The sequence below is a fragment of the Homarus americanus genome, unplaced genomic scaffold, assembly GCF_018991925.1.
Source record: "Homarus americanus isolate GMGI-L3 unplaced genomic scaffold, GMGI_Hamer_2.0 scaffold50924, whole genome shotgun sequence".
Lineage (NCBI taxonomy): Eukaryota > Metazoa > Arthropoda > Malacostraca > Decapoda > Nephropidae > Homarus > Homarus americanus.
The window spans coordinates 1370541-1395838 of NW_024718094.1; the positions used below are offsets into that span (position 1 = coordinate 1370541).

Sequence of the window (25298 nt, forward strand, 5' to 3'; positions counted from 1 at the left end):
CCACAGCTATGAGTCACCTTAGTAAATATTTCACCTATGAGACAACTCGGTAAGTGCTTCGGCTCTGTAAACTAGTAACAGTTTTGATTCACCTTTCTAGGACACAGGTAGGATTTGTCTTTGTAAATATCATAGTAAAGACTCGCATTTATCAGTAGTTGTTCACGCTTACTAACCATTGTAAATAGTATCAGTTTTAATTCATCTTTGTTGAATGTTTCAGCTTTAAATTGGTCACTTAAAACCCACCACCGTGTAAACAGCTCACTCTCATACACCCCACCTTTGTAAATGACTCGCCTGTAAATGATATCTCTCTCAATGGCTCACTTATAAGCCAGTTCTGTAAATAACTCAGCTTCGTTGCTCACTTCTGTAAATGGCTCACTTACAACGAGTTTAAGTGGCTCAGCTAAAATACACGTCTGTTTTTGCCTTAATGTACTCTACTCTATGTACTGTACTAGGAATTTCATATATTTATCTTAAGTAATTTAGTGAAATTTCAATATATATCTGAATTCTAATGTAATTTTTTTTGTAGTCTAATATTAATTAATGAAATTTTGAATCAAATTACTAAATTCACAGAAGAAATTGTACGGAAATCAGAAATAAATTACTGAACACTTAAGGAAATATACGGGTGATCCTTCAGTCATTTACTGGTCTTAAACCAGTAAATTAAATAATGAACTTAAATACTAAATTAACTTTAAAAAATCCTAAATTTTAGAGAATTAAATAAACTGGTACAAAAAGTGAGAATCAAAGTATCCAAACATTGAATTATTGCACTTACAAGATTGACTTGGAAAACTATTGCTTATTGAAGTTTATTTCTAATCTATATTGGGGTATAAATAAGGGAGGAGGGGCCACCAGATACTACCATGTTTACAGTCCTCAGAGATGATCTCCACCAATCACATCCGTGGGTGACGACCAAAGACGTAATCATTGGCTGCTGGATCACTGCATTCGTGTTCAGACATAAAGATACACGTTAGGACACCAACATGACGCTCCTAGCCAATGATTACCTCTGTGGCGGTCACCCAGGGATGTGATTAGTTGAAGGTAATCACTTCGGTGAGTTATCGGGGAAGGTAAACATCTTTGGGATCGATTATTGATAAAAATAGTTTCAATAATAACAGTTTGTGTGGTGGCAAAGGAATCAGAGTGATAACTAGTCCTAATATATCGTCACGAAGGACTTAATTAAAGACTTTCATGAGAAACTTATCTCTCTGAGTCTGCGTTTGTTTTCTGCCCTTTAACCAATTATCCGAATAAATCATAATAAAAAATAACAGCCTTGTATAGGAACGTTGAGATTTTGTTTGTGTGTGTGTGTGTGTGTGTGTGTGTGTGTGTGTGTGTGTGTAATAATAATAATAATAATTTACGGTTTATTGAAAAAGTTCTGCAGCCGGAAGGCTGAAAATATACATTGGACATAAATGACTTATTACATACATTGGTGGTTTAACAAAAGCCTTCATTAGAGAAAGGTGAAGGAACATACAGTGAACATGCAGATTATTGTAGGTGTTGAACAGCAAACACGTAGTGTAGTAACTCCCTCCCAGATGGTGTTAGGAGGGACCTGATGTGGTGTAGTAATTCCCTCACAGATGGTGTTATGAGGGGCCTCACGTGGTGTAGTAATTCCCTCATAGATGGTGTTAAGAGGGACCTCACGTGGTGTAGTAATTCCCTCACAGATGGTGTTATGAGGGGCCTCACGTGGTGTAGTAACTCCCTCCCAGATGGTGTTAGGAGGGACCTCACGTGGTGTAGTAATTCCCTCACAGATGGTGTTATGAGGGGCCTCACGTGGTGTAGTAATTCCCTCACAGATGGTGTTATGAGGGGCCTCGTGGGCCTCACGTGGTGTAGTAACTCCCTCACAGATGGTGTTATGAGGGGCCTCACGTGGTGTAGTAACTCCTTCACATATGGTGTTATGAGGGGCCTCACGTGGTGTAGTAATTCCCTCACAGATGGTGTTATATGAGTGAGGTGTGGTTCCAGGCCTTCCTATCGTAGACGGATTAACACATCGCTGGTTGTTGGGTCTCACGGGCCGTTATCACTGGGTACCTGGGACCTCACTGTGTGAAGGTTAACTTGGGTACGACTGTTACTGTTGAGTTGTTCTCACTGACTTAAGCACTGTTCACCACTGTTCACCTCTGTTTAACACTGGTTCCATTCCTTTCCTAAATGAAATAGTAACTTCTGGCGAGAACATGTTGATATTCCGGTGGGGAGGAGGGTTCAGGGGAGGGATTTGGTATGGGCCAACATAACAGTTGACCTGGCTGCTCCGAGAGGAGCGCCAGGTACGTCTTGACCCTTCGGTGGTCAAGGATGTAGTGTGTGTGTGTGTGTGTGTGTGTGTGTGTGTGATTAATCCAGGTGTGTGAGTCTACGGAGTATGTCGCCAGTTGGAACACACACACACACACACACACACACACACACACACACACACACACACACACACACACACAGTCAGTTCCGAAATTCATGAAAAACGTAAATGGCACAACACCCGAATAACAGTTGTATAGAACCGTGTTTAATGTCTTTATAATGCACCTAACTTTGTTGTAACCTTACACAAAGAACAAGTCGTAAACATTTCTTTGAGAATATTACTGGCCTGAGTTATGTGTAAACCTCTAAGTCAGTTTGTTATAATACTAAGCCTTTTATCGGTACTTAATTCGACTACTTTCTCTTCCACAGCTGGGTCGACTGAGGGTGCCCCAACCTCGAACCAACGGCCTGGAGCACAAGAAGTGAGTGTTGTATCCATTCGGCAGCAGCACTAGAGATTATAATTTGTAAGTTAAATTAATATAAACCACTTTCACGTCCTAGAGAAGTTACAGTGGTTAGGTTAGTTTATTATCAACAAGAAATGTTATGTTGAAATCTGTGAATCTGTTTGTAAGTTGAGGCAAGTGTTAATCTGTTGCGTGATCTTTGTTTTTGAGCGGAAGAAGATTTATTAATGAAAAAAAATATAAATGTTGAAATCTGAAAATCAACGTCTGTGTTAATCTGTCTCTTGACTTAGGATGGATAAAATCTGCTTAATGTACCAGTAAGAAGAGCATTATATCTTAACTTAACACAAATATTAATCTCCTCTCCGATTTATAGTTGACGAAATCTGTTAAATATATCGCGAAGAGAAACAAACTCATAGTGAAATCTGGGGAATCAGTTTATAATCTGACGCACTTATTTAAAAAAAAAACTGGCTGCAAATAATAAAAAAAGAAGAAATCTGTCCAATTTTATCCACCATTACATCTTACGATCCCCCGCGATAATAATCAATAGCAATGTGTTTTGTGCGTTATGAAAGTTGCCTTGTGTGTGTGTGTGTGAGTTGTCCATCAGATTTCAGGTTTGCTCCCCACGCACATGTAACGTTGAGGTAAGACATACGAAAGGGGTCAGGAGAACGTTACCTGATTGAGGTGTTTGACCCGTGAGTGTGCAGAGGATAGGACAAATCTCTCTCACTCACACACTTTCTCCCTCACACACTCACACACACACACACTCTCACTCACATACACACTCTCACTCACACACTCTCTCATTCACACACTCTCCCTCACACTCTCATTCACACATTTTCTCACACACACTCTCACTCTCTCACTGACACACTCTCACACACTCTCATTCACACACTCTCTCACACACACACACACACTCTCTCTCAAGGTATGGTGTGGCAAATAAGTGCATCTTGCCTCATACAACCGCCTCGTGACACGGAAGGGAGAGGGTGGGGCCGTGTGTTTGTATGTCATAAGAACATAAGAATGGAGGAAACTGCAGAGGGCCTATTGGCAGTCCCGTTTATACCCAACCCCTATTGCTCATATAAGCATCCAACCTATGTTTGAAGCTATCCAGCGTATTCGAGTTAATGATGATATTTGGTAACTTGTTCCATTCATCCACTACTCTGTTTCCAAACCAGTGTTTACCTATTTCACGCCGAAATCTAAATTTGTCTAATTTAAAACCATTGTTACGAGCTCGCTCCTGGTTGGATAGTTTGAGTACCTTTGTAATGTCCCCTTTGTTTAACCCTGACTTCCATTTATACACCTCTATCATGTCGCCCCTCGCTCTATGTCTCTCGAGGGAGTGCAAATTAAGATGCTTTAACCTGTCTCTGTATTCAAGGTTCCTAATGCCAGGGATTAGTCTTGTCATTCTCCTCTGAATTCTTTCCAATGATTCTATATCCATTCTGTAATACGGTGACCAGAACTGAACTGCATAATCCAGGTGAGGTCTCACAAGCGCTAGATATAATTTTAAGATGACCTCGCTAGTCTTGTAACTAACACTCCTTTGTATGAACCCAAGTACTTTATTAGCCTTGTTACGAGCAAAAACACATTGTTTACTTGGCTTAAGATTCCTACTTATCATTACTCCTAAATCTCTCTCGCAGTCGGATTCCACAATGGCATCGTTGTTCATCTGGTAACTGGTTTCCCTGTTTACATCTCCTATACTGAGTATTTTACATTTGTCCACATTGAATTTCATCTGCCATTTTTTCGACCATTCAAAAAATTTGTTTAGATCTTCCTGTAGTTTTGCGGAGTCCTCGTTAGATTTAATTACACGTCCTATTTTAGTGTCATCAGCAAATTTACTTATGTTGCTATCTATGCCGATATCTATGTCGTTTATGTATATAATAAATAATAATGGTCCAAGTACTGAGCCTTGGGGAACTCCACTTGTGACGTTGCTCCAATGGGACTTAGTGCCGTTAATGCTCACTCGCTGTTTCCTGTCCTGCAACCATGCCCTAATCCATTTAAGGATGTTACCTTTGATGCCATGAGCTTCTACCTTTCTAATTAGTCTTTCGTGGGGGACTCTGTCGAAGGCTCTGCTAAAGTCGAGATATACCACATCATAATTGTGCCCCTCGTCCACCGATTCGAAAACTGATGAAAAGAATGTTAATAGATTAGTTAGACATGAACGCCGCTTGTGAAGCCATGCTGGGAATCATTGATCAACTTGTGCTTCTCGGTGGATTTCGAATAGAGTTTGAAATGATTGATTCCTAGTAATTTGCCTACTATTGATGTTAGACTGATTGGACGGTAGTTAGAGATAGTGAGCTATCCCTTCTTGAAAATGGGTGTGCATTAGCTATCCTCCAGGATTCTGGTACTACACCTGTTTTTTAGTGACATGTTAACAACTTTGCTAAGGGCATACTAAGCTCTACCTTACATTCCTTTAATACTCTAGCAAATATCTCATCAGGACCAGGTGACTTATTAGGCTTCAGTTTGTCTATTTGCTCATTAACATCGTTTCTAGTCACTACTATCTCGCTTAATTTGTTTTCTTCACCTCTGAATGAAATTGGTGCCTCAGTGGTGAAAACTGTTGAAGAAAAATATTTATTCAGATTATTGCTCATTTCTCCGCCGTTATCAGTTAGCTGTACGGTATCTGAACGTATTGGTCCAATCTTATCTCGTGTTTTAGTTTGTTACATTTGGTAGAATCCTTTGGGGTTTGTCTTCGCCTCCCTTGCTATCTTCAGTTCATTATTTCTCTTTGCTTTTCTTATCTCGGTCTTAACCCTACCGGCCAATACCTTATATTACTCCCGGAGGAAAATTTCGCATCGATTTATCCTTCTTCCTATAGCCTTCCTTTGGCCAATTATGTTCTTTAAATAATTATTTATCCATTTAGGGTCATTGTTGTCTGATCTGAGTTTTTTGTATAGTATGTTCTGCCTTTGTGCATTAAATAACTCGTTATTTAAATTGCCGTGGAACTCGGCAATCTCAGATCTCATTATCAGGTCCGTGTCATCTGTCAGGTTCACGCCCAAGCGCGACACCCCTCTCTCCAGCTGCCTCTTTAAACTATCAAAGTTTGTCCTTCTGAAATCTGGGACTTTAATGGAATTTTCCTAACGTCTGACCTGAAAATCTAACTGGAATCTAATTTCTTTGTGATAAGCTGTTTGCAAGTTCGTTCCTACCTCGACGCATTGCTAATAGGCGCTTTCTCTGTTCGACAGAACTAAATCGAGTATATTATTACGTGTAGGTTCTGTTATATGTTGACTTAGGAAACAGTCCTGGATCGTTTCGAGGAAATCCTCTGTTACTGAGTTACCCGTAAGGTCAGTCCAATCTATTTGGCCAGGTTAAAATCGCCTACTATGCAGACTTTGTTGTGTATGGAAGCCCTGGCATTCATCCCAAAGATAAGTCGCTCATTAACTCTATCAAGATTAGAAGGTCTATATATTACTCCTATGATTTAATTTTCCCTACCGTCGATTAATTCTATCAAATTGTTTCTGTATTCCGCTCGGTTTATTTTCCTTATTCATTTTCGCACTTCAGTTATCCTGAGCATAGGTGCTCTCCTCCTCCTTTCCTGGAGCTGACTATCGGTATAGAACAATTTGTAATCCATAATTTATTATTCGACCCGGCGCTCCGTGAGTCTAGGTTGATCCATGTTTCAGTGAATGTTATTATATCGATTTTCGGTACATACCAAAGGCCTAACATCATCCATTTTGTTTCATACTTCTGCTGTTTTGCGTATTGTAGACATTTAGGTTAGTCGTGTTCTGAGTCCTCCTTTACCGCGTTTCGGTCTTAACTCGCTGTCTAATTTAGCTTTGTCATCATTCCTAACACTATTTCCTTGTAACCTTTTACTTTGTTTTACCACGCTCCCACTTTCCTTCGTGTGTATCTCTCTCTCTCTCTCTCTCTCTCTCTCTCTCTCTCTCTCTCTCTCTCTCTCTCTCTCTCTCTCTCTCTCTCTCTCTCTCTCTCTCTCTCTCTCTCTCTCTCTCTCTCTCTCACACACACACACACACACACACACACACCTGAATTAAGAACGAGAACGATGCCCTCTACTGATTATAATATACAAAAGGTCAACCAAAGTCATCTTCCCCAGCCACAGGTTACAGGTTGAGTTAACACTTTCTTGTGAGCAACTGAACTGGCCAAACAGGTAGGCTAGGCAGGTAGGGGTAAGTTACATAGGTAGACAGGTAAGATAGGTTGGTCGCACAGGTAGTTTGGTGCAGGTAGACAGGCCAGGTAAGTAGGTTGAACAGGTAGACAGGTCAGGTAAGTAGGTCGTACAGGTAGATAAGGTTGGTGAGTAAGTCGCACAGGTAGATAGGTCAAATAGTTAGTAAGGTCAGCTGGGAAGGTTACACAGGTAAACAAGGCCAGGAATGTGAGTGGCAGGGCAGGCGGACAGACGAGCGTAGGTCATAAAGGCAGGTCAGACAGAGAAGTGAGTTCAGTAGGTGTGTAGGTCGAGGTACTATTATACGGAAAATTGACGCTTTTATCCTGTTGATACTCTTTATCCGGATATTGACCACTTATCCAGAAAATACGTACTATTATTGATACTGTTATCCGGAAAATGGATTCTGCTTTGAGGAAAATATTTTTTCCGATAGTAGATTTTATTATCGGAAAAGTAAATGTTGTTTGTGGATAATAAATATTTTTATCCAGAAAATTTATAATGTCAGGATAATAGATATTGTTATCCGGAAAATAGACAGTTATCCGGAAATTATATCATTACTTTTACGGCGTATGTGGGGAGGTCACTAACCTTGTGACAGTTCATCTGGTTGAGTGGCTGAGTGTGTGTGTGAGGACTAGATTCATTTCAGAGTCTTCTAAGTACAACATTTAAGTGTAAGGTATACAGTAAATACAACATAAGTATAAGTAAATTATATACAGTATGTATAAAGTACAGGTACAGTAACCCTAATATCTTGACAATATCATATAAATGGTGCCCTTATCTTAGACGTGAATAATAATGTATCAATAATCACAATTAATATCTTTGTTTACACCTGGTAGCTTATTAGCCTTCCTTAACCTCTAATAATATTTAACCATACAAAGCTCTAAATGAACCAAAAAGCATATACTGTAAAAGCTTTAAAGTAGCAGTCCGTAACCTTTATATACTAGCCGGCCACTTAATGGTGCAAGTAATCAGTAATCGGCCGCAGGTGAACTAAGCCTACATAAGTCAGCACTGTGTTCCACAGAACTGAATGTAAAATCATAAATGCTGGACTATATTTTATTGTCAGAAAATTGTTATAAATAACGCCAATATTTAACACTAAACATGGCTTACATTTTCAGTATACACATATTCTGCATTGAAATAATAGCACTAGTCACTCGCCTAGTTAAATACAAGTGATCGCGGACCCCTGGGTGCCCAGTGAAATGAACGCTCGTTGCGGCTGGCGTACAGCGAATGAGGTGCGCCAAGTCCGTAGACTTGCATCGTTTTCCATCGTAAATAAAATGGTTAATTAATGCCTTCCTAAAGAAACCATCGACATGGGACCAGGTTTGTTCCACTCTACGAATTTTTTGGCGATTTTTCCACCAAGTTTGATGAAAAACGATTGTGCCGTTCCGGTTTCCCAGAGCAGACAGACAGACACACGGCTAGTCCTATAGTATATTAGATTTTATAAACAATTAAGGAAACATAACGTTCAGCAATACAGAATATGGAAATAGGAAACTGTCTTCGAGCAGCACAAAATAACGGTTTAATAACGGATTCGCACCTGAAATACAACCGTACAAGGGAAACTGTTTTATAAAGTAGTATTACGATATCCTGCCATACACAGTATAATAACCCACCCATGTGTTATATTCAAGTAAAATAAAGTTTGGTTTTTGTAGAGGAAAATAACGGCTTCAATTCCAAATACAAATAAACAGAACACTACCAAAACTAATGTAAGGGCTGAGACTGGATGGGATTTGCAATTTCAGAAAAAATGGTTCAAAGTGTTACAACATCCTTCACAAGTCCTGTGGTGAGACTGCTTGTTAGCTTAGAACGGTACTTGCTCTTCGTAAAGGTAAGCACACTGAATGTCTGCTCACAGTACATTGATCCAAACATTGACAGAATGATGATAGTTATTCTTTTCAACATCCCTGCTCTAAAGGTTTATCGTCTGATGTCCAATTCATAAACCACTAACTTATTCTGGGTGGTGATAAAGGTTTAAGTTTTATGGTCGGTATAAATCACTGGAATTAGTTAAGTGAAATTTATTGTGACAGTTAAAGGAAGAGGGAAGCGGTGTTACTGTTGGTGTGATAACTGGAACTGTCTGTGGATTTAGCTGGAAGAGTCTTGTTGGTGGGTGAGTGAAGTCCAACGAGAGATGTCATTAATGATTATTTTTTTTATACAGCAGTAAGCGACGTTTAGGGAGGGGGCGTATGCTGGATTTTATTTGCCTGTCTTTCTGTTTGTCTGTCCGTAGTGAAGATGACGTTCGGACGATGAGTTAGTGTACAGTGTGGAAGAGAGAAGATGCTATTGAGTTTGGGGTCAAGTGGTTAAGGGTAAAGGAACCACAGTAGTCTGCATCTTGTATAGGAGACGAATGGTAATATATGATGTCTAGAAGCTCACTGTGGGGAGGTGTGAGGTAGACAGCATCAAAGGAAGGGAACGTCTAGGTATGTTAAACTAGGAAACTGTGACCTGAGGTGTGAATTAACCTGGTCAACACCTCTCACTGCACCTCACCTCCAGTACACCTGTGATCGTCAAGCTGTGGTTACACCTCATGGTTGTGAACAGTAGGGCCCAACACCTTATTACTGCCTCCACAAAGTAACACTTCCGCCTGTAAAGTGAGTGTGGGGTGCCTCTCTCATGCGACTACACCGCCATTACCCTTATTACCTGTCTTCTGGCAACATCGTACACACTCCCCTATACTTTCCGACCTCCATGATTGCGAAAATTGTAGTCGACTCTTTATGTCCAGAGAAAATTGTTTTATTTTGCATGAAACCTGAACACCAGTAGAAACATATTGGGTGTAATATGTCACTTGTACCTCAACTCTCATGATATGTACTTTCACTCATCCGGCAAGTCATATTACATGTGTCAGATTTGTTTTTGGTGGTTAAATAACATTTAAACTCGTAAAGGTGTAAAAAAGAATTAATGCGCGCTAAGAGTCTTAGACACTTTCTCCCAGGGGTCGTTGGTATTTAGCATCAAACTGGACTGATTTTTCGAAAGCTTCCAGTTCAAGTAGATAAACAGATGAGCGCAGTGAATCACCTTTAATCTTATTTGCTCATAAGAACCCAAGTACACTATACCGTACGTGGCCGTTACTGCAATGTTTCTACCTCAGCGAAATACGTCCACTGTGGTTGGTCGTCCTGTCATGTCAAGGCTCTCAACTCCTCTTGATGAGCCAGACTAAGAGTGGGTTTACTGATTGTTGCCGTGATTGGTGAGAGCAGCGATATGATTATATTGCAAAAGTTGCATCTTCAACACGCAAGATGTAAGAGAAGATTCCTGCATGATCTGCAGCTGTGCAATACAACCACAAACACGCAGGGCAACACTTTACTTGTTGCTCTGTTCTCTGGGTCCCTGCCGCCTCTTCCCTGCCTTGATCCTTGACTTTTCCCTGCCCTACCCTGCCCTGCCCTGCCCTGCAACATTCGATCCTAACTTGGGCAAGACCAGATCCCTAACCGTCCCTGAATTGGTCCTTGTCTCTGCCCTGACCCACTTTTAAAAACAGACCTTGACTCGTTCCTAACCCATTTATGACCAAGTACTGGTTTTGTAGGTTAGGTTAGGTTAGAACCCGGGTGACTGATGAAGTACATTGGAATTTCGATCCTAATGAGACATCACCCTAACCCACTCATGGTCTCCTCATGGTCCTGCTCCTAATACACTCATAATTCCAGTCATGACCCCGAGTGACCCAGCCTCGATCCAACACGAACCCGGTCACGACCTTCTAGTTCAGCCTGGTCATGAGGCTGCTCTGGTCACCCCATACCAGATCAGACCAGACCTGACCTGACAGAGCGCTTCTTGGGTGATGTAGACCAGATCTGGCGCATTTCTCTGACAAACTGTGGGTGTTACACGTTTACTAATCTATTACAGCGAGTTTACTTCCCGTGGCGCCATATTGAACACTCACTCCAAAAGGTATCTTTGCGATTTTGTGTATGATAATACGACACAATGGACAAAGGATTTTGAGAAACCTACCAGAACATTTTGAAATTCATCGGACCCCTTCGTAAAAATACTTTTAGGAAGTAATATAATCTTACCAGAACCATATTTGTCGTGATCAAGAAAAAAAGATAAAAAATATGTATTTATAATGAAATATTAACAAGAACATATTTAATTTTAATTATTATTGTGGGTAGTAGGTAGTAGACAGCTATCAAACATGGAGGTACTACCACCTGGGAAGATGTTGCTGCCATATGGCAACACGAAAATTGTGACCAAGTCCCAGGTTGTTGATCTGACTTTCTGCCTCATTTACACACAATTGTAGGGTCTCAATTGTTTCTCTTACCTTGACAACACAACATACATATATCATTTCTCACTATTTATATTATATTACATTATATTATATTATATTATATTATATTATATTATATTATATTATATTATGTATATAAATTATTATTATTATTATTATTATTATTATTATTATTATTATTTGTATTATATTTTCGCCCCCAGGCCCTGATGTGGGTCATTGACCTGTGCCCTTGTGGGCTAATCCCGTAAACAAAAATAAAAGTTAAATATACATATTGACAAAATCTTGCACAGGGGTCAGAGGAACGGTCCTTAACATGTCACACTAGAAGGACGCTCAAATTGTTGGCAAAATTCATATACAAATGCAAATTTTCAATGAACTATGTATGTATCCTTGACCTTTGTCCTTCACACAGTGACTTGGCGAATTTTGGTGCTTAGGATGCCGGACTTCTCGTGCAACTCATCCAACTTATTTACCAAGAAAGATGTTATGCAAATTAAGGTTTAGGAATATCTGCTACAGCCACACCTTAAGTGTAAAGCTTAAGCTGTGTTTGTAAAGCTTAATATTATCAAATTAAACAAATTACTGGTTGAAATATAGGTGATTTATCGGATCACGTGAAGATTAACCCCAGCTTAAGATTAACTACCATTAATGCTAACCTAATCAAACCTAACCTACCTTAAACTAATCAACCTAATCTAACACCCTCAACGTAGCGTTAGTGTTATTAATAATCAGCTTATTTAACTTGGGGAGGCTGGTCTTACGGTGAGCTGATTTATATCCAATATTTATGTAGAATATGAAAGTTAAATTATGAAGATTTTTCCTTTGTGTGTGTGTGTGTGTGTGTGTGACTTTGGAGAAAACGGGAGAACTGAGTAAATGATCCTAGAAAACTGGGGAACATGGGAAACTATTCTAAATCTTACAACCGGTACACATTCGCTTATATTATATTCTGTTTTCTCTCCCTCCACATCGCCTCACACGACAATAGATGTATGTTAAGAGATAAGAGTCAACAAGGTCTTTCCCTAATTATCTCATAAGGCCTCCCATTGTGTAAAGCCGTGTCCAGATTGGTTTTAAAGAGACTATAATTTTTTACCTTTGAAAACGATAAAATACATAGAAATGGGACTGTGTTAACTACTACTACTACTACTACTACTACTACTACTATTACTACTACTACTACCAATAATATAAACACTAATAATGCTTATAATGATAATAAAATGATAGAGGAACAAGGCCGTAATGCACCAGAATCCCATTATTTTTACCGTAATTCAGTGAGAAGTGGAACCCCCCCCCAAGAGTCACTGATTTCTTCATAAATAACAGAAATTAAAGAAACACATGAAAGGGAAAATAAAGAGGAGGTCGGAGAAAATGACGCGACAATAGAGTGAGGAGACAGTGAAGGACGCATATGATAAAAGTAATGAGGAAAGCGTAGGAAAACAACACAAAAACAGGGAAGCAGGAGAGGATTATGTAAAATGAGAGTGGAACTATTCAGAAGGGGTGACATTTCTAAAAAAAAAGTGGAATGGTGAAACAATTTTGAACAGAAAAGAGGAGAGAATTCCGAGAGAAGGAGGGGAGAGGGAGAGAATTCTGAGAGGAGGAAGAGAGGAGGAAATTTTGTGAAGGGGAGGGGACACTAATGAAAACAGGAGATAGAGAAAATTGCCCAAAAAAAGTAATAGAAGGGGGGTAAAAGTAGTAGGGGTAGTAGTAGTAGTAGTAGTAGTAGTGTGTAGTAGAATAAATCTATTCTTCATTGCCTAATACTATCTATCTATCTATCTATCTTTCACATCATCAGCTTTATGCGGGTAACAGAAAGAGAGAGAGAGAGAGAGATATTTATTCACGTTTCTCTTATCTATTCACCTTCTTGTATATCTATCTACGCGTATCTATCTCTCGGGCTAAATTATCACATAGGGGTTACTTAGTTATTTCTGGCCTGGATCAGCCAACCAACGCCATCCGTCTCAATGATCGTCGGCTGTATCAATGTTGTTTTAACTGTGGAACCAGAGATGAGGGAACGATAAAATTGGATGTTGCAGTGTAGGTTTGGCCCCAGGTATCTTATGAGCTCGTTTGATGTTCCAGGTAGTTAGTGTGGCATCAGGTGAGGTCAGGGAGGTCATTAGGGAGGTAAAGCCAGGTGAAACAAAATGGGTGTAATAAATATATAGATAAATAGATGTCATGCATAGAGAGAGTATCCCAGACATCTCAACAATGTGGAACCACCCCTCTCCTCCCCCCTATCCTTTCCCCTCCCCTTCCCCGGTAACCTGCCAACACCTTTTTAAATACCACTTGTTCATCTTCAGGCAAACCTCTGCTCTTATTATTTCCGGGTCGGTTCTTTTGACTCGTTTCCAAGGAGAGCTTCTGTTTATTTCCCGGTAACAATCGCTGGGTTTATTTCCGGTGCTCCTATAGTATGTGGTTTACCGGGATATTTACACTACAACATTCATTAACCTAACCTAACCTACCCTGACCTGACCTATTTGGCTTATATTCGGTTTATGCTGTCGCTAACTTCCGGGTAATTATTTTTGGTTTGCATTCAGTAGATAAGACGGGTTATTTCACCATTATATTCTGGCGTGTAAAGAGATAGCTGGTGATCTTTATTCTGGGTCGCGTTTGCTCATGTTGGGTGAGGTATGTTGTTTTGTATTGTTTTTGTTTGTTTGTTTATTATTATTATTATTATTATTATTATTATTATTATTGTTGTTGTTGTTGTTGTTTGTATTTTAGGTATTTTTATTACAGGTATACAGGTATTACACTGTTTTATTAATATTATTAGTGATTCTGTTTTCATAAATTCTTGTATGGTCTTCTACCTTAATATATTCTTAGAAATTATACTTTCTCTTATACCAAGATGATAACAAGGTTCTTTGGGGCAATATAATTCTCATCATTTTCGTATAAGTTATTTAGAAGGTTTCAATAAACGATTATATTCATTTATTTTTCCCCACACACACTTCTTAAGGCACCTAATGACCTTCTCTCGTTCTTAAGACAAACCAAACCAACTTTCATACAGTTTTATACAATAACCATCGGATCATGTGTAGATTAGGCACTTCAGCAATACCTGGAGATTAAACACCTCAATGCTAACCTAACCCCCTTTAATTCTTGAAAATCATCTGAAATGGGCCTATTACAATTGTTGCATTCCGACAGCGTTTGAGTAATGGAATTTGTATGAATGAAGAGCTTCATCAGGTTAATTCTCGTGGGATAGGTCGTTGTGTTCCGTCATTCGAAGCTTTCAGGCATCATCTGCTACACAGGAAAAATAATTAGTTTCGCCAATACCTTTCAGCGGCAGATTACAGATGTGGTATAGTACCACCCTGTATAAAAGAAATACAGAGGTTGAATAATAGTTCAAAATTAGGATACGGAGACTGTTGTACTGTATACTGAAGCCGTCGTATGCAGGGTTCCAAGAGGTGTACTCGTGCTATGATCAGACATAACAAAAGGCATATAATTTTACTATAATCAACATAATTATAACATAAATCAAATGGCTATATAATTTCCTTCTGTATAATAAAACATATGTCAACATTATATGATATTTGTCACGGATAAAGGTTCAGACTCAAAGCCTCAGTGAATTTGAAAAAGATTCGAATCCTGTGTTTATGTTTCGTCCGTGTGGGTTCATTATCACCTACTGACTGCTCACGGAGGCACAGTAGACGGAGTAGCAGTTGACTTCTGAACGTGTGTCGTGGTGGTGCTGTAGTGGTTTTCCCTTGGATCGCTTATTTACGTCTTGACAATAATTCCAGGTCATTCCAAGTCGTTTCGGTGAGTACAGTTACATTTAAGGACTTAGTGTATTGTACAAATCACTATCAGTAGTTGACATGTTAGTGTTAGGTTAGGTTGGGCCGGGGTTTTAAGTTAGATTAGCGTTAAGTGAATATAAACTGGAGGGGGGGGATTCTTCATGTGATCCAGAATATTTTACCCACTCAGAACATTCACCCAATCAGAACATTCACCCACTCAGAACATTCACCCACTCAGAACATTCACCCACTCAGAGCATTCACCCATTCAGTTAAAAAAATTCCAGGCTTTTATGTGAATGAGAGATGGTTGAGGTGAGTAGTGAACCACCCTGTATACTTCAACGCGGGCTAGTCTCACTACGTACACACAACACTACGTACACACACTACATACACACAACACTACGTACACACAACACTACATACACACAACACTACGTACACACAACACTACATACACACAACACTACATACACACAACACTACATACACACAACACTACATACACACAACACTACATACACACAACACTACATACACACAACACACACACACACAACACTCACATACACACAACACTACGTACAACACTACATACACACAACACTACATTCACACAACACTACATACACACAACATACATACACACAACACTACATACACACAACATACATACACAACACTACATACACACAACACTACGTACACACAACACTACATACACACAACACTACGTACACACAACACCACACAACACTACATACACACAACACTACATACACACAACACTACATACACACCTGCTCACTTGGGCGTCTCATACCACAGCCCCGTGACCATGACCCGACATTCACACTTCATAGGACATCCACTTTACTAAATAATACCGAGACATCTGGTGACCTTCCGTGTGCAGTCACCCACACTACCAGGTGGGCTATTGTGGGCACCTTGGGGCGTTCTTGGTGTTATAATTCACCCTAACCTAACATATTTTTAATCCTACTTTAACTATACAGTAACTTAATCTAACATAGCAACCTAACCTAACCCCAAAAATAAGCCAAGGCCATTAGGTCAGGTTACAGTGGTCAAGGTAGGTGTAGTTGGCTGGTCTAGTTTGCAGTCATAAACAATGTACACACCAGTGGGTTTAGGGTCGAGCATCAAGATTCGAGCTCCACCCACCAACACGAATCGAACCTTCCATCTGTATATTAGTCAAGAACTCGAGAACATCATTTTGTGTATCTTACTGTATTTACTTTAACTGTATTTTAAGATGTATAATACAGTCACTCGTGTATTTTGTTCTCATCTAAAGGAAGAGTTTGGGTCTTACTGGAAATATAAATCTGATGGCTTTGTGGTCTAACCTTGGTCGAATAGTCATACTGTTTACCAATGCTGTATACCTGAACCGTTTAGGTATATTGGGGTGTATACCTGCATGACCTTTGTACACCGTATACCTGTGTTGTCTATTATCTGGCCACACCCTTTAATTAGTTTTTTTAAAATACATTGATCTGAAAATTCCTGAAATTAAATCTTATATTGAATTGAGTTTAACCTTGATTTCAACTTTATTACGGAATTAAATTTAACTTGGAATTAAATTTATCTTGGAATTAAATTTAACTTGGAATTAAATTTGTCTTGGAATTAAATACTTGGAATTGAATTTATCTTGGAATTAAATTTAACTTGGAATGAAATTTTACCTGCAAATAAATTCAATTACTCGTGACTATAATTACAATGATGACATGTTATTAACCATGACTTAATTTACCACAGATAATTATTGACACTGAACTGTTATTACGTCATTATAGGTGAAAAACATCATCTTCCACCCCAATCAATAACAATATAATTAGTGATATAATCGTTAAGTATAATTATCATGGCAGTATAATAGGTGTGTAAGTATTATAAGTGGTGTGGTTCTATAATGGCAGGTGACAGGTGAGTGAGACCTGACAGTATGATAGATAGTGTTGGATGAAGTGTTAATATCATTCATTACCTTTGAACTCTGGATTGCTTGGTGGTGGTGGTGGTGGTGGTTGTTGTTGTGGTGGTGGTAGGTGATGGTGGTAGTTGCTGTGGTGGTTGTGGTAGTGTTGGTTGAGGTTACTGGAGGTGTGTGTGTAAGGGACATGTGTATATGGTGGTTTCTTTGGCATTTCAGTGCCATTTTTAGCTGTTGTAGAGGCAGTTAGACACGTTCTCCGTGACTATTTACGGGGATTATCCAGCAGACGAATCTCTGTTGAATCCGTGTCTTGGTCATAATGAAAATAGATAGTAAGAGACGAAACCCATAACTCAGTGTGTTTGGTAATGCAGCAAGTGACCGCAGGAGTTGGAATACACTCAGTAGATGGCGCTGGTGTCGAGGTGGTGGTGGCTGAGGTCATCTGATTGGTATGTTATTTTTATCCTCAAGAGCTTGTTTACGCAGCTTGCTCATACGCTTTTTAAGTATGTGTTTTAAAAGTTTTATCAAAGGTCGTTTACACACACACACACACGTACCCTTCCCTTTATGCTCCGTGTGTACATCTTACCTGTAGTGGTCGGCACCTAGATGGGTTTTTGTGTGGTGGAGGCGGTAGATGGAGGAGAAGGAAGAGGGGGGGGGGTGAGATTGAGGTTAAAGTAGAGGAGGTAAAGGAAGAATAGGAGGAGTTAAAAGAGGAGGCGAAGGAGGAAGAGGAAAAGGGAGAAGGTGAGTTGGTGAAGGGAAAGGAGGAAGAGTAGAAGGGGTGTAGGAAGAGGAGGAGGAGGTGTAGGAAGAGGAGAAGGTGTAGGAAGAGGAGGAGGTGAAGGAAGAGTAGGATGAGGTAGAGAAACAGGAGGAGGAGGAGGAAGAGGAGGAGGTCGCCGGCCGCAGATGTTCCCTAATGCTTTCACTGTGCCCTGACTCGTCCCAACCACCTACCACATACCTGCCAGGGCACTTGTGGTATCCCCTGTCCCCAACCCCTACCTGCCCCCTCCCCTCCCCCCTTCCCCTCCTCCCACATATACCAGGTATCTTCTCCCCTCCCACACCCGGCTACTCCACATACCACTGATGCCGTGTGTGTGTGTGTGTGTGTGTGTGTGTGTGTGTGTGTGAATAAGACGATGGAGAAAATGAACTCCCCTTACCCGACTTAACCACGATGAAGGTGACCTAAATTAACCCTACCATGGTGAAAGCGACCTGACCTGACCTAACCATGCTGAAAGTGACCTGACCTAATCACGGTGAAAGTGTCTTAAGCTGATCGTACTATGGTGAAAGCAATTTGACCTGACCGTTGTGAAATTAACTTAACCTAATTATAGTGAAAGTGGCAACCAAGCTGTGATGAAAATGACCAAACCTAACCTGTGGTGAAAGTGACCTAACTTATGGTGGAAGTGACCTAACCTATGACGAAAGTGACCTAACATATGGCGAAAGTGACCTAACCTATGGCGAAAGTGACCTGACATGGCGAAAGTGACCTAACATATGGCGAAAGTGACCTAACCTATGACGAAAATGACCTAACCTATGGCGAAAGTGACCTAACCTATGACGAAAGTGACCTAACCTATGGCGAAAATGACCTAACCTATGACGAAAGTGACCTAACATATGGCGAAAGTGACCTAACCTATGGCGAAAGTGACCTGACATAGCGAAAGTGACCAAATTTAACCATGATGAAAATAAACTCTAGTTAATTTATGCAATTCGAGATTAACCAAACATTACCCTGTCTTATATAATTAATGGTAGTTAGGAAGAATAGGTTACATTAGGTTAATTTACAAATGGTTAATTTAAGTTAGGAATGACAGCGGTTTATATTAAGGAGGAATAGCCTTAGTTGGAAGAGGTTATAGTAAGTTATGTTAGAAAACTTTATTTAGGTTAACTTGAAAAGAATAATATAGTTTATGTTTGGTATATGTCTGTCTGTCTGTCTGTGTTGCTGTGTGAGGACTTCAAAGGTCGTGTCTCTCGTCTATCTGTACCTCTCACTGTCCTCGTGTCACCCTACACACACACACCTGTCTAGCCCCCTCCCCCTTCCTTTACCCACCCCTCGTCCTTTCTACTCACCCCTCCATATTTCAACTGTGTCCCCTTCCCCTCCACTCCCTCCCTTTCCGTCATAAATATTGGCAGGTTATTCCTCCAGACCACTTGCGAGGCTCCCCTTCCCACCCACTAGCACCTTGTGTGGGAGGAGGGGGTTTGGAGGAGGGTGTGTGGGTGTAGAAGAGTGTGTATGTGTGGTGAAGGAGTGGTGTGGGTGGGAAGGTGGTGTGGGTAGAAGGAGGTGTGGGCAGTGATGAAGGAGGGTGTGGGTGGGGAAGGAGTGGTGTGGGTGGTGAAGGAGTGGTGTGTGGGTGATGAAGGAGTGGTCTTGGCCTGTAGTTTAGACATCAACATAATTCATACTGTACAAATATTTCCTGAAAAAAAATATTACAATTACCCAAATATTTTGCCATAAACCAACTTCACAAACTACCAAATACATTTGCCTAATCTTGAATCTTTTCTACATAATTTATTGACGAATTGAAAACTGCGTTACATCTGTCTTCCAGAAACAAAAGTGTTATACCTAAACTACTCCAGGCTACAGGAGGGTGATGGCAGGAATGTAATGCTTGATAGATGTTGAACAGGGTGAGACGAGAGCCAGGAGAGGTCTTCAGTGATAAAGGCAATCACCACGTGGGTTCATGGCGGCCTCTTGAATATATGATCGTTTCCTACAGACGTGGTAATTAGGACATTTAAATTATTATTTTTTTTCCAAATCTTAATTGACATAATATTGTATTTGAGACTTTTTATATTTATAGATAACTGGTGAAAAATGCGGGGAGAGGCACCCGGAGCCTTCTAATAACCATTGTCTGACTACTAAAAGTAACTCAAACGTTTTGTTTAAAAATGGATTACGGCTCGTAGGGCCGCTTTGGGGATACTAATAAGTATCCTAGAGTTGATACAAAAATGGCCGATAGTGTCTAGTGCATGGCTACATATGTGGCCACGCACTTGGTATTTTGTGGTGACAGATTCTTGTGGTCTACTGATATTGTTACTTGTTCTAACACATGTTTGGCTTATTATATTTCATCGTGGTGGACAGTGGATCAACTAGTGCCTGTTTACACTTGTCTCCTTGTTTCACAGTCTTCTAATAGTTCTTTCTTATTACAGCGTTTAAAGTTCGGGTAAACATTCCAGAATCAAGCTCACAGTATCTTCATTAGACCCAAGTTTTACTGAGGTCTCAACTCTTGTGTTGTTCTTGGGTACCTGTGTTAAGAAGGTAACCCCAACAACTTTATTGTATACCCTTCTACCACCCCCACCAACATTGTCACCATCTCCACCTCATCCACCACCGCCAGTAAAGCGTACATATATGTTCCTAACTTCAGAGAAAAGTATGTGGTATTCAGAGTTGAGGGTGAAAGAGCAAGTATATAGCAAGGAGAGGGAGGGAGTGACTGTCTGTGTTACTAGTGACTCCAACAAGCATGAAAACAGTGAATTTAACCAACACACAAGACACCCTTTATTCTTCCTCCCTTCTATAGTGTACTGCCCGCGTGTGTGTGTGTGTGTGTGTGATGGGCTAATTCACTGTGCTTGGGTGGTTGTCTTCGCATCACAGAAGTATAATCATAGCAATAAACGCACCACACAATCACTAGATACAGACTGACGACCCATTGAAGTTACACGACCCTGGAAGTGGACTGTCAGAGCCACCAAGACAACGAATCTATTGGCTTGGCGTGTCTCATCTCCTCCTCTTCCTTTTCCTCTTTCTCTTCTTCCTCCTCCACCTCTTCTTCCCCCTCTTCTTCCTCCTCCTCCTCCTCTCTTTCCTTCTTCCTCCTCCTCCTTCACCTCTTCTTCCTGTACAACTTCTCACACTACCATCAACACAAAGTTCCTCACCCCAGGTCTCTTGTCACCTTGGTCCTCCTCACAACAGGCCTCGGCGTCCTTCTGGGTCCTTTACTGTCTCCTATTTTCTTATCATATGCCTCAACCATCTCAGCCTTGATATTCTTTTGTATTTGATCATTTAATCTTAGGCTGGATAGTGACTGTCTAATTCTGAACCTTGTATCGTCATTTAAACACACTTGTCCCATCTAGTGACTCGCATTCTCCTTAATAATCCTTTAAAGGGAGTCAGTGTTTTAGGACGTGTTCAGGGAGTTTCAGGGCCGTAGGATTGTCTCTTCTACCCTCAGAGTGCCCATCTACCCTCAGAGTGCCCATCTACCCTCAGAGTGCCCATCTACCCTCACAGTGCCCACCTACCCTCACAGTGCCCATCTACCCTCAGAGTGCCCACCTACCCTCACAGTGCCCATCTACCCTCACAGTGCCCAATCTACTCCCTCACAGTGCCCATCTACCTCACAGTGCCCATCTACAGTGCCCATCTACCTCAGAGTGTCCATCTACCCTCACAGTGCCCATCTACCCTCAGAGTGCCCATCTACCCTCACAGTGCCCACCTACCCCTCACAGTGCCCATCTACCCTCACAGTGCCCATCTACCCTCACAGTGCCCATCTACTCCTACAGTGCCCATCTACCCTCACAGTGCCCATCTACCCTCACAGTGCCCACTCACCTCACAGTGCCCACCTACCTCACAGTGCCCATCTACCCCTTTCAGAGTGCCCATCTACCCCTCACAGTGCCCACCTACCCCTCACAGTGCCCATCTACCCTCACAGTGCCCATCTACCCTCAGAGTGCCCACCTACCTCAGAGTGCCCATCTACCTCACAAAGTGCCCATCTACCCTCGCAGTGCCCATCTTACCCTCACAGTGCCCACCTACCCCTCACAGTGCCCACCTACCCTCACAGCTCCATCTACCCTCAGAGTGCCCCACCCACCCCTCAGTGCCCACTCATCTCCCTCACAGTGCCCACCTACCCTCACAGTGCCCACCTACCCTCACTGTGCCCATCTACCTCAGAGTGGCCACCTACCCCTCACAGTGCCCATCTACCCCTCACAGTGCCCACCTACCCCTCACAGTGCCCATCTACCCTCAGAGTGCCCATCTACCCTCACAGTGCCCATCTACCCTCACAGTGCCCACCTACCCCTCACAGTGCCCATCTACCTCACAGTGCCCACCTACCCTCACAGTGCCCACCTACCTCACAGTGCCCATCTAACCTCATACAGTGCCCACCTACCCTCACAGTGCCCACGTACCTCACAGTGCCCATCTACCCTCACAGTGCCCATCTACCCTCACAGTGCCCATCTACCCCTCACAGTGCCCATCTACCTCACAGTGCCCATCTACCCTCACAGTGCCCACCTACCCTCACAGTGCCCACCTACCCTCACAGTGCCCATCTACCTCAGAGTGCCCATCTACCCTCACAGTGCCCATCACCCTCACAGTGCCCACCTACCCTCACAGTGCCCATCTACCCCTCAGAGTGCCCACCTACCCTCAGAGTGCCCATCTACCCTCACAGTGCCCATCTACCCTCATACAGTGCCCATCTACCCTCACAGTGCCCACCTACCCTCACAGTGCCCACCTACCCTCACAGTGCCCATCTACCTCAGGAGTGCCCACCCACCCCTCAGTGCCCACCCACCCTCACAGTGCCCATCTACCTCACAGTGCCCATCTTACCCTCACAGTGCCCACCACCCCTCACAGTGCCCACCTACCTCACAGTGCCCACTCCACCTCACAGTGCCCACCTACCCTCACAGTGCCGACCACCCCTCACAGTGCCCACCTACCCCTCAGTGCCCACCTACCCTCACAGTGCCCATCTAACCTCACAGTGCCCCACCTACCCTCACAGTGCCCACGTACCCCTCACAGTGCCCACTCCACCTCAGAGTGCCCACTCACCCTCAGTACCCACCTACCCTCAGTGCCCACCTACCCTCACAGTGCCCACCTTACCATCACAGTGCCCATCTACCCTCACAGTGCCCATCTACCCTCAAGAAAGGCCTACCTACCCCTCACAGTGCCCATCTACCCTCATGCCCATCTACCTCCCCTTACAGAGTGGCTACCTACCTCACAGTGCCCACTCTAGCCCCCACAGTGCCCATCTACCCTCACAGTGCCCATCTACCCTCACAGTACCCATCTACCCTCACAGTGCCCATCTACCCTCACAGTGCCCATCTACCCTCAGTGCCCATCTACCTCACAGCTCCATCTACCTCACAGTGCCCATCTCCACCACAGTGCCCACTCTACCCTCACAGTGCCCATTCCACCCTCATGCGCCCATCTACCCTCACAGTGCCCACCTACCCCTCACAGTGCCCACCTACCCCCTCACAGTGCCCACCTACCCTCACAGTGCCCACCTACCCTCACAGTGCCCATCTACCCTCACAGTGCCCATCTACCTCACAGTGCCCATCTACCCCTCTACAGTGCCCATCTACCCCTCACAGGTGCCTCACTCCACCTCATGTGCCCATCTACCCTCACAGTGCCCATCTTACCCCTCACAGTGCCCAGCTACCCCTCACAGTGCCTCCACTCTTACCCTCACAGTGCCCACTTCCACCTCACAGTGCCCACCTACCCTCACAGTGCCCATCTACCCTCACAGTGCCCACCTACCCTCACAGTGCCCATCTACCCTCACAGTGCCCATCTACCCTCACAGTGCCCAGCTACCCTCACAGTTCTCCTCTTATCCACATAAAGAGATTCCTCCACTCATTAACTCTGGTTCTCTTGTTACTTTGTCGACGTCCCCTCATATTCCTGCTAATTACCATCACCTCATTAGTGACATAATGACTGAGTAGGATAAAAGTTCACCCGGAAGAAAGTAGTAATGTGAGGTCAAGAAAATAGTAAGACACAAAAGTATAAATAATTCAGTTTTAACTACGCAATCACACGAGTTATGAGAACGTATCAATTATTAAATGTTGATCTGTTGATACAAAAGAATTATTAAACGCAACAACAACGACAACGACAACAACAACAACAAATACACACTATACATGACGCTGACGACGATCCTACCGAACACGTGGAGTTCATGACGATAGGGAGGTGTTGTGGCTTTGTGACACTGTATTGACCTTGACGGGATGAATGACGCAATATGATAATTATTCTCTTACACCACACATGACGATCTCTCTCTCTCTCTCTCTCTCTCTCTCTCTCTCTCTCTCAATATGGATAGAGTATTTTATCCCTTCTTAACTCCATATCAGAATGGATTAAAAAGTGTTTTGTTTGGTATTAAATCATAAAAAAAAGTGTACTTGTCTCCGCCATGTTAAGTGGAGGTGGTGGTGGGTAAGGGGGAGGGATATACACCCATTGTCTTAGATATTTTTTATTTATTTTTTTCTGTTGCCTAGATCAAAGGAAGTTACCAGCTTACTCAATGTTGTTATTGGTGTTGAATATATAGGTAGGCCTCTGCACCATCTCTTGAATAATATATAGGCCTCTGCACCATCTGTTGAATAGGCCTCTGCACCATCTCTTGAATAATATATAGGCCTCTGCACCATCTGTTGAATAATATATAGGCCTCTGCACCATCTGTTAAATAATATATAGGCCTCTGCACCATCTGTTGAATAATATATAGGCCTCTGCACCATCTGTTGAATAATATATAGGCCTCTGCACCATCTGTTGAATAATATATAGGCCTCTGCACCATCTGTTGAATAATATATAGGCCTCTGCACCATCTGTTGAATAAGGCCTCTGCACCATCTGTTGAATAATATATAGGCCTCTGCACCATCTGTTAATAATATAGGCCTCTGCACCATCTGTTGAATAATATATAGGCCTCTGCACCATCTGTTGAATAATATATAGGCCTCTGCACCATCTGTTGAATAATATATA

At 42.1% G+C, this 25298-nt stretch overlaps 1 protein-coding gene across 1 annotated transcript in view; it reads left to right on the forward strand.

The window, feature by feature from the left end:
- The window catches only part of LOC121859175 (proline-rich protein 36-like), a 56467-nt gene extending 32247 nt beyond the window's left edge, over window positions 1-24220 (forward strand). Inside the window, exons 2-4 of the mRNA XM_042355925.1 lie at window positions 2761-2813; window positions 21662-22541; window positions 22733-24220. Coding sequence (XP_042211859.1) covers window positions 2761-2813; window positions 21662-22541; window positions 22733-24220 — 2421 coding nt within the window. The remainder of the gene's footprint in view (window positions 1-2760; window positions 2814-21661; window positions 22542-22732) is intronic.
- The last annotated feature ends 1078 nt before the right edge of the window (window positions 24221-25298 follow it).